The sequence below is a fragment of the Pteropus vampyrus genome, unplaced genomic scaffold, assembly GCF_000151845.1.
Source record: "Pteropus vampyrus isolate Shadow unplaced genomic scaffold, Pvam_2.0 Scaffold201, whole genome shotgun sequence".
Lineage (NCBI taxonomy): Eukaryota > Metazoa > Chordata > Mammalia > Chiroptera > Pteropodidae > Pteropus > Pteropus vampyrus.
In genome coordinates this window covers 320745-331654 of record NW_011888982.1, presented here as the reverse complement: position 1 = coordinate 331654, position 10910 = coordinate 320745, and the positions used below count along the sequence as shown (strand labels likewise).

The following is a 10910-nucleotide window of genomic DNA, read 5'->3' as shown; positions in this document are numbered from 1 at the left end:
AGTTCCCCTAGAGCTATCTCCTTGAAGAGCTTAAGTTTCCCTTGGTGTAATGCTCACCACCCAAAAGATCCTTTGCATAGCGTGCACAACTTATTTTTAGACCTTGATGATTCACAGTGCGGTCTCTCAAAGGGGCTGTGAACCCAAAAGACAGCAACACCTGAAAATTAGAACTCCGACGTCAATCAGAGCACAGTTCTGCAATGTGCCTGGCCAGGACCCTCCAAGAGGGACTGCGCGCCCCAACCCCAGGAGTCAATAGGCGGTCAGCCCAGTCGTTGTTATGGCCACACTGTATGTTTGCAAAACGCAAGCAGTCGGGAGCCAATCAGAGGCCTGCCGAGGCGTTGCTATGGCAACTCTGAGTGTTAGGGCAGCGCACGCGCGGGGCTGTGGAGACCCGGCTGGCTGCCCTAAGCCTCGGGCTCCGGAGAGTCCCGGCAGCCACGGGCTCCTACACACTCCCGCAGCCGGATACCCTGAGCGCCCGGCATGAACCGCAAGAAGCTGCAGAAGTTGACCGACACCTTAACTAAAAATTGCAAGCATTGTAAGTAAGAATCGAGTGCGGGACGAGCAGAGGCTCCTAGCCCAGGTCTCCTCTCGTGTCCTACCCAGTGCCACTGTCCGCTGCTCGACCTGCTTCCCGCCTCCAAACTTTGTGCCAGTGGAGCAACTTCCACCCCCACCGCTAAAGAGAAGTCTAGAAAGGAATACCCGGTGTTAGCTCCTTGGGGTGAACACCCACGCCTGCCAATGATCTTAAGAATCCGTGTTCAGGTGTCCAGGTATCTAGTACTACACTCATACAAGTACCCTTATTTGCTTCTCAAACTCTCTTCTTAATTTATCTTTACATCATAGAAACTTGATTTATATATCCATGAGACACATGTGGTTTTAGCCTCGGACACAGGTGTAAAGTAAGTACTAAAAACCATGGACTCAAGAAAAATAACACAACCAACATACACCTGCTTCTTAGCTCTCTAGAGCAAATAAACTGGCAGGGGCTAAGTTCTGGGAATTTACCAAAAGATCCATAGGGAGAAATGGTTATCAATGGCTGAACATCCTTGGGGAAAAAATATAAATAAATAAATAAACTTGTATCAGAGCAAGGAAATTTGTTTGGAAACCAAAGAGCTTACCAAAGCTAAACACATGGTAAAGAATCTGTTCCCAACTTTAGACTTCCACTTTCCAGTTGCTGCTACAATGTTTTAATGTAGTTCTAGAGATTACAGGATCCTAGTGCCTTCTAATCATATTTAGTATCCAATGCAGTGAGTAGTAAGAAATGCTTAGTGGAATGGTGCTGCAAATAAAAAGTTATGATGTGTGTAAGTAAGAATGTTAAACTTCTTAGAAAAAAAAAGGCATCTATAATTGAAGGCACTAATATGGTTATTATAATCTGATGAGAGTTTTGTTCTATTGTTTTTCCTAAAATGCTTTCATTTCTGGGAAAAGACCAGGCCTTAAAACATCTAGTAAACATTTTGAATAAACAATGTAGTAACTGCTATACACAATGCTGAATTTAATTTGGACCCTTTTCAGTAAAATTACAACGTATTGCGAACATTCTCTGAACAATCAAAAGATGAGTGTATTAAAAGATAAGTGTAAATATAGCAGGAAAAACAGTCAACTATTTTGCTTTATGTACCTACATAAAAAATTTTAAGTGATCCTTAAAAACTGATTACTGGTTAGATTCTGTACAAAAAAGTTACAAGTCGTGGACATTATACTAATTTTAAATGTCTTTAAACAGAGTACCTTTCCCATTAAGTTATATTTCCTTTTAGTTGCCAGATGATAATCCCACCAAGATAAAATGGATAAATTTTGTAGAATCAGAGAAGAAATTATTTTACATGATCGTCTAGTTAATCCACCATTCTACAGATATGATCTAAAGAACAAACTGAAACATATCCAAAAAGATGAAAAGCCATTCTTGACTCTCCATTAATTTCATTTAGTATTCTAGAATTTAAGAAAATTTCAGCAAGAAAAATTTTTGTGTAGTTAATCTTGGATCCTTTGGGTAATACACTGATCTAATATTCTTTAATTTTTATTTCAGCCAAGATGAAAAAATGACTATTCAGCATCCCATTTGTTAGCATTTTATGTATGTGAACAGTGTGCATCATTCTTCATACAGGCTTTTCTTCCCCAACTACTAACAGCTCTTTTTACTTTTAGAGCGTTTTAATTGTGGTTAAATACACAACATAAAATTTGCTGTTTTAACCATTTTAAGTGTACAGCTCTGCGGCGCATTCACATTATTGTGCAACTGTTACCATCATCCACCTTCAGAACTTTTTCATGTTTCCAAGTGAAACTATAACTCCCCATTTCTCCCTTCCTCCAACCCCTGGCAACCACCATTTTACTTTCTGTCTCTGAATTTCACCACTCTAGATACATCATATAAGTGAAATTATTCAATATTTGTCTCTTTTTTTTTTTTTGGTCTGGCTTATTACACTTCATTGTAATGTCTTCAGGTTTCATCCATATTGTAGCATGTATCAAAATCTCCTTCTTAATATTGAATAATATTTCATTGTATGTATATACCACATTTTGTTTATCTTTCAATGGACACTTGGGTTGCTTCCACCTTTTGGCTACTGTGAATAATGTTGTTATGAACTTTAGTATAGAAGTATATGAGTCCTTATTTTCAATTCTTTTGGGTATATAATCAGAAATGAAATCACTGAATTACATAGTATTTCTGTTTAATGTCTTGAAGAACGTACATATCATTCTCTATAGCAACTAACAGCTCTTTTAAAAATTATAATCATTATACGCTTGTCTACAATTTAATCAATTTATTTACTAAATCATTTATTTTCTGAAGTCTTCAATATTCCTCTTTCTGGTAGCCCAAACCAGAAATCACATTCAAGCCTGTCCTGACCTGTAAGATTAGATGTGATTTCTTTATTCCTATGTTCTGTTTTCTTTTACATGCACACAGACTGCATCCTTGTTTTTAAAAATATTCAACCATAATTTTGTCTTGTTTTAAAATAAAATCATCCCCATCTTTTATCTGTAATTCATTATTAAACTCACTTTAATGTTCTTAATGCTGGGCAGTAACTCTTCTACTTACACCAAATAGGGATTGGAACATAAATACTTAGCTCAGTGTTTATGCAATTATGTGTGTGGGCAAATGTGCATGTGTGCGTATATCCTTTCAATAAAAATTTCCTTCTTCTAAAGTACTACTGGATAGTTGCATATTAATTTACACTTCATCTGCAGCAAGAACCACAATGGGTTCTGGAATATGTTTAAATTCTCTGTTATTGGAAAATATATGATTCTGGTCTACAAAATCTGGATTATAATTTCATTAAGGTAATGTGAGATGAAAATTATTGCCCAGTTTTCGGGATCCTGGTATTTATTTCCAGGCAAAAGTTAATATATAAATCTCATGAATGCCTATAATCAAAATGCTGGGGGAAAAGATACTGTTCTTAAACACTACCATGCTTACCTTGAATCATACTTTATTGCCTTGTAAAATTTAAAATCTGATCCATAACGATTATTCAGGTAAATTGGTTAATATTATCTTCCTATTTTCTAAGCATGACTGAACTTGTATCTGTTTAATATTTGAGGGAGGGCTTTATTTTTTCATTTTAGTGGAGAATTCTTTGTAGTAGTCATTCTCTATTAACTTAAGAGTCATGTGTCTCAGAAAGGAAAGTCTTCTATTGACAACTACATGTCTGAGGTCTTCGATAAGGTTTATCTAAAAACTCATTAATTTAAAAAATATAATAAAATAAAAAAATAAAAACTCATTAATGTAAAATTTAAGTTAGAAAGTAAAGATTAAAAAACATTTTTGTTATATCTTAATTTTATTCTTCCACAGTTAATAAATTTGAAGTGAAATGTCTTATAAATCTTTTTTATAATTTGGTGGGAGATGTAACAGAGCGGCAAGGTGTGGTCATTGGACTGGATCGTAATGCATTTCGAAACATCTTGCATGTAACATTTGGAATGACAGATGACATGATTATGGACAGAGGTAAGAAAATATACAGTGTTTAAGTGAGCCAAATTTAGCCATAACTGAAAAAAAATTGGAGTTTGGACATACACTTTGTAAGAGCTTAATGTTCTATATTCCCAATTTCACTTAAATATAAAATTTTATATTTATGTTCAAGAGAAGGATAGAGAAGGAAATAGTATCCACTCTATTTAAGAAGAGGACAAATTTAGCTTGGATAATTAGGTTCCTTCACACAGAGAACCCAAAATATTTCTATTTTTACTCAGTAAATATAATAATGAAAAGAATAAAAAAAGGACATTTAAGTTTTCTTACATCATTGGAAGTATCTCAATAAAAATTAAGATAGTTCTATCTATCATGTAAGAACATTACTTTTTTAAGTAACTAAAATATAAAATTATATATTTTATGTTGAATTATCAATATATTCAATATACTAATATATTCATATGTCAGTAAGTTATTGAATAATATATTTAGATATTCAGAATTTACTTTGTTCCCACAAGTTATGAAGGGAAAGTGTGAAGTTTAAATAAAAGACTGTTCCTTTGCTACAATATCTTAGTGTCCTTTGGCAAATAGAATGTTAGTTTATATAATACTGAAGTTTTGTTGAAATTTTAAAAGTGAATAGTAGCAACGTAGATACATTACTGAGAATAAAAATGCAGCACAAGTATTATACTTCTCTCTTTTTAGTATTTCGAGGTTTTGATAAAGACAATGATGGTTGTGTGAATGTATCAGAATGGATTGTTGGATTATCATTGTTTCTTCGAGGAACTTTGGAAGAAAAAATGAAATGTAAGATATGTTATCTGATTGGTTTGTACATTATAATTAACATATCTAAAGAATTTAAGTCAGTGTCTTCCAACCCAGCCACTGAAGTAGGTTTTCTATTGCTCAGTGGGTTTGAATCCCCATTAGCCTCTTTTATGTAGCAAATTCAAGTCAATGATAAAGGTTGAAAAAATTAATGAAAAGGAAAAATCAAGATATTTTGAAAAGTAATTCGTGCCAGTAAGACTGCATAGGCATATACTACAGATGCTAATTATGTACATATGTATTTATGTATTAAGGTATTAAGTAATTTACATATGTCATTATCTGAATTGTAACCACAAAAATAGAGAACATTGATTCAAGTATTCTGATTCTTAGTTAATTCTTAATTCTGATGAACTCTGTTTAAGTCATATTTCAAGCAGTTTTCCAATTTTTTAAAGATGAAAATGTTTAAATTATTGTTTCTTGGCATGCTTTTCCATTGCTGAGTGTAATGAAACTTTTTCTAAGGATTTTTGAATATATTCAACAAGTATACATTAAGCATTTATTATGGAAATTAGATTTTGCTAAGGCCTGTGGGATTGATAAGAACATCAACAAACCTTGGCCTTGAAAACTTTATCAGATCAAATGTTTCCCTAACAATAGTATTAAATTCATAATTCGCTATTTTTTTTAAAAAGATTGTTTTGAAGTGTTTGATTTGAATGGTGATGGATTCATTTCAAAGGAGGAAATGTTCCACATGTTGAAGAACAGCCTTCTCAAACAGCCATCTGAAGAAGACCCTGATGAAGGAATTAAAGATCTGGTTGAGATAACACTTAAGAAAATGGTAAATATGGACAATTTAGAGCTTTATATTGAAATTTACAAGCCAGATGTGGGATACTAATAAGAATTCAGATTATAATAACTATAAGTTTCCTGCTTGGTAAAATCAAACACTTAGATTGTATTCTTTTATTATAATATTAAACGTTCTATTCAATTTCACTGTTTAGTTTTTTTTTTTAATTTTTATAACATCTTTTTAAAATTTAATTAACACTTGATCATGAAAAAGCAGTTGTGTTTGTGATAAGTATTTTACATGTTGACTGACACATGGCTGGTCACCCCCCTGATCCACCCCCAGGATCATGACCATGATGGGAAGCTGTCCTTCTCAGACTATGAACAAGCCGTAAGAGAAGAGACTCTTCTACTGGAAGCTTTTGGACCATGTCTACCTGATCCAAAGGTAAAGAAAGATATTACTTTCACTGGACAGTGATCAAAATATAATGTAGGATCAATAATCCAGTACTTGTTGTTTTGATGAGTGATGGATCAAATGAATCACATTCACCCATAGAGAATAGCTTCTAAATAGAGAAAACTCACTGAAGAAGAACGCGATGGTTCATTTTATAGTACTATAGTAGCCCATTCTACATTTTTATTAATTATCTCATTTATTTATGTAAGAAACAATTATTGAAACTTAACATGTGCCAGAAGCACAGATGAAAGGCTCAATGGCAACACTCAAGGGCTAATATTTTCCTGGGAAAAACCAGCATGAAAATAATTACTCAACAGTATGATAAGTATAATTATAATTATGGTAAATGACTTATATGATGCTTCATCTATGCCAGACAATGTCATAAGTGCAATGTCCCACATCACTTCATTTAATCCCTCTAACAACCCTATGAAGTAGGTAGTATTATTATACCCAATTTACAGATGATGAAACTGAGGCTTGGAGAGTTTAGGCAATTTGACCAAGTTCATGCGCCAATTATGGAATACCTTGGGTACCCTGATGCCAAAGTCCACATGCATAGATATGCATAGAACATTGTGAAAGTCATGAAGAAGGCATCTAAGGCAGCTGTATGGAGTGACAGGTGAATGGCTGGTGGGACAGGAAGGCTTACCTGGGCTTTTAAGGACCCCATAGTCAGCTAGATCAATATATGGAAGAATAATTTAAGCAAAGGGAATGACATATATGAAAGAGGGAGAGGGAGAGGGAAGGAGGGAGGGAGGGAGAGACAGAGATGACAGAGACAGACAGAGACAGAAACACAGAGAGAGAGAGAGATGAATCTGTATTAGAAGAGCATTTGGTGTGGTATGAGATCGATGATAAGGTTGGAGATGGCATAGAAAAGCCAAGTCCAATGGAGCTTGAAGCTTTGATTTTGTCTTGAAGGTAATGAGGATTGATTGGAAGATTTTTAGCAGGTAGAATGATGTGATATATAAATATTACAATATACCTCCCCCCCACCACAGTCACTAGTCTGTATCTTCAGCTACCTACTCAATATGTCCATTAGATAATCTCAATAAATTTTTGATTTCCTCCCAATTTATCCCTCCTCCAGTCTTTCCTATCTCAATAAATGACACCCCCATAAATTCAGTTGTTCAGTCAAAAAGCTAGGAATTACCCTTAATTTTTCTGTTATAGCTCCATTAGCTGGTCCTTCCAAATATATCCTTGAATATAACTTCTTTTCTACACAATTCTTGACCACCAACCAAAATTGAGCTGCTATCAACTGTCACCTAGTTCTCTTGCTTCCACTGTTGTCTCCTTGCTAACTCTTGTTCATAATATCTAGCATATTTAAAAACACAAATGCGATCATGCCTCTCCATTGCTTGAAACTCCCAAGTGGATTCTGACATCTGTACAGTGGTCCCTTTCTCTCTTTCTAACCATGTCTCTTACTATCTCCCAATCTCCCTCGCCTTTGGAGCTATCTCAGCCTCCTCTCTGTTCCTCTCTAGTTACCTTTGCACTTACTCTAACCTTTTGTTGTCTAGAACATCCTTTCCCCAGACCTTCACATGCCTCAGACTCTCACTTTATTTAAGTCTTTGCTCAAATGCCATTTCCTCATTATGCTCAAATGCCACTGACTAACCTAACTATTACCACCTCTCCATCCCCTGACCTTGCTTTTTAGTCATTTACTTATTGTCTGTCTCAGCATGTAGCTGTAAGCTTCCTGAGGGTGGGAACTTGGTCTTTTTACAACATTTTTCCCCATATGCTATGTGTAGCACATAATAGGTACCTAGTAAATGATGAGTGGATGGATGAATGAATGGTTGGATAAATCTCAGAAGTGCCTAATGGAGAGTTCTGGATCTTTCTCCTTCCATCTCCTCAAGAACTACTTCATCATTTACCTTTATCTTTACCCTACATCTTCACCCTCTTCCCTCACTATTTAAACCTTCTTTTCAGGATTTAAACAGATCTAAATCTGTCCCATTTTGAGAAGAAAAGGAAAAGGAAAGAAAGAGAAGGAGTAAAGGAAGAACGTAAAAAGAAGGGAAGGAGGGACAAAAAAGGAGGGAAAGAGAGAAAAGGAAAAGGAGAAAACTTACCTTAATTCCATACCTACTTCTATTTTCTGCCCAATGGCTTTCTTTTTCACAGCCAAGTGTCTTAAAAGAATTGTCCATATTTACAACCTATACTACCATCACTTGTCTACTTCTGGAACTGCTCTTGCTGAGGTCACCACACCCTCCTTGTTAATAAATCTCAAGTGTTCAACTTTTGGGTTCTTGCCTTACTAGACCACATTTCTTCCCCACCCCCAGATGTTGGTCCAGCTTTTCCTGCTCCAGGAAGCATCTTCACTACCTGCCACAGCCTGTCTGTGACATAATTAGTCCTCCAGGCCTCCCAAAATCTACTGTGTGTTTACTCTATTTCAAACCTTACTGCAATAAATTAAACTCACCAGTTTCTGACCAGTCTCAGTCACTAGGCTGGAGCCTCCTGGAGAGCTGGGTTATGTAGACTTACTTATCTTTGTAGCCCATACCAAGCATTGTGCTTGGAATATAGTCAATAGTGTTGCCATCTGTTTGTGAAAAAAAATGTGTGGACATCACAAGTTCTTGATTTTCCCTCTTCATCAGTTATCTTATGTTTCTTCAAACATGAAGGGCACATACAGAATATTTTGTTTTCTTCTACTGTTTTTTGGAAGTTCGTACTAATTTGAACACTTTAATTTTACAGAGCCAGATGGAATTTGAAGCCCGAGTGTTCAAAGATCCAAATGAATTCAATGATATGTGAATACCTAAATGTCTGTGTTATCGCAAATGAGAAAAAAAGAGGTGTATATGTATTGTGTTTTTTCTACTTAGCTCAGGAAGATGATGTTGAATTGTATGTTTGGCATGGAGGATTGTGTTCACTTACATAATATCATTCAACTTTGGTGTAAAAACCAAGTAAAGTAGATGGAAGACAAGATGTTCCTTATTAGATGTTGCTGGATTTGGCAAGACAAGTTAACATTGCTAGAAATATTTTATACCTAGACAATCTCTTGAAGCATATAACTGTCGTAAAACTTTTGTAATTATGAAATGAATAGAGAGATTATATAATCATGAATTATTTTTCATGTCAGAAAAATGCTGAGCACAAATTTAAAAATCATTAAAACTACTGAATTTCCTTTGGAGCAGTAAATAATTAAGATAACATCAAATTATACTGGCATTTAGCATTAAATACCTTTCTGCTAGATCCTGAGGGAGATTCAGGGAGATGAAAGTAACATATAACCTATTTTAACATGATCTATATTATTGTTTAAGGCTTTGCCATAACAACCTGACTGAATCATGTCTGAGAGCAGGGGTCTCATCACACTCTTCGTTATCTCTGCCGTAGCAGTTACTACAGTCCTCTGCACAGAATGGGCACTCAATAAATACCATGTATAAAGTACCACAAGATAAATCCAAACTCTTGGTGAGCAGAGAAAGAGGAAAGTGTCATTTCTTGAGTTTAACGACTGATTTATGGGCACAGCTTTCAGTTTGTCTAGGGAATCATTCCTGATGCCCCACCACCACAATTGCAATCAGTTATGAAGCCTCCTCTCTGTTCTGGCTTCCTCTGTTTCTCCACCTCAACTCATTCTTTGTCTTCATATCTGGGTGTACCTCAGTGGTATCCCCCACTGCCTGGGAGTCCCTTCATGCACTCCCTTTTCAGGGATCATATCACACATGTGCCCCACCAGCCATGAATTCCTGAAGACAGACCTGCTTTCCCCTCTGCCCCCCACTATCCAGCAGATGCCTATGGGCATTGAATGGAAGCATGAGAAAGATGGGGTCTAGTCATGTTCTATGATCTACTGCCTGTAAATGCATGCAAGCAGCTGATATCTCTTCTGTAAATATATAAATATTTAAAGGCTACTTGAAAGGAGGGGTGGGGAGGTGAGTGGGGAGGTAGATGGGGTAAAAGGGGTCAAACATGTGGTGACAGGAAGAAATCTAATTATGGGCGGCGAACACATGATGCAGCTTACTGTTGAATCATATACTTGAAACTTATTGGATTTTGTTAATCAATGTTACCATAATTAAAAAAATTTTCAAAAAAAAGAACCTGTAAAAAAATTAAAAAATAAAGGCTACTTGGATGTTAAATACTTTTTGTTAGTACATATACATTATTAAGATTAAGCAAAATAATATGTTGTGTAAAAAAATAGACTTACAAATAAATAGAATAAGCAATCTTATAAAATAAATATTTTACTAAGTATTTTCTTAAAATTTTAGATTGTTATATCTCCTCAGGCAAAGAAAACAAAAAATAAATAAACAAATGGGACTGTATTAAACTGAAGAGTTCTGCACAGCAAAGAAAACCATCAAAAAACCAAAAAGATGACCTACTGAATGGGAGAAGATATTTGCCTATGATACATCTGATAAGGGGTTAATATACAAAATTTGTAAAGAACTCACGCAACTTAACACCAAACAAACAAACAATCCAATTTAAAAATGAGCAGCGGACCTGTACAGACATTTCTACAATGAGAACATATAGATAGCCAACAGATGTATGAAAAGATGCTCAGGGTCACTAATTATCAGAGAAATGTGAATTAAAACCACAGTGAGATATCACCTCACACCTATCAGAATGGCTATCATCAATAAATCAAAAAACAACTGTTGATGAGGATGTGGAGAAAAG

The 10910-nt window shown here is 35.3% G+C and overlaps 1 protein-coding gene across 1 annotated transcript; it reads left to right on the top strand.

Moving 5' to 3' along the window:
• The first annotated feature begins 405 nt into the window (after positions 1-405).
• Positions 406-9638, top strand: EFCAB1 (EF-hand calcium binding domain 1). The gene is made up of 6 exons (XM_011372124.2): positions 406-550; positions 3926-4084; positions 4778-4882; positions 5557-5708; positions 6012-6116; positions 8916-9638. Exons 1-6 carry the CDS (start codon positions 493-495, stop codon positions 8973-8975), a joined length of 639 nt encoding a protein of 212 aa, XP_011370426.1. The 5' UTR covers positions 406-492; the 3' UTR covers positions 8976-9638.
• The last annotated feature ends 1272 nt before the right edge of the window (positions 9639-10910 follow it).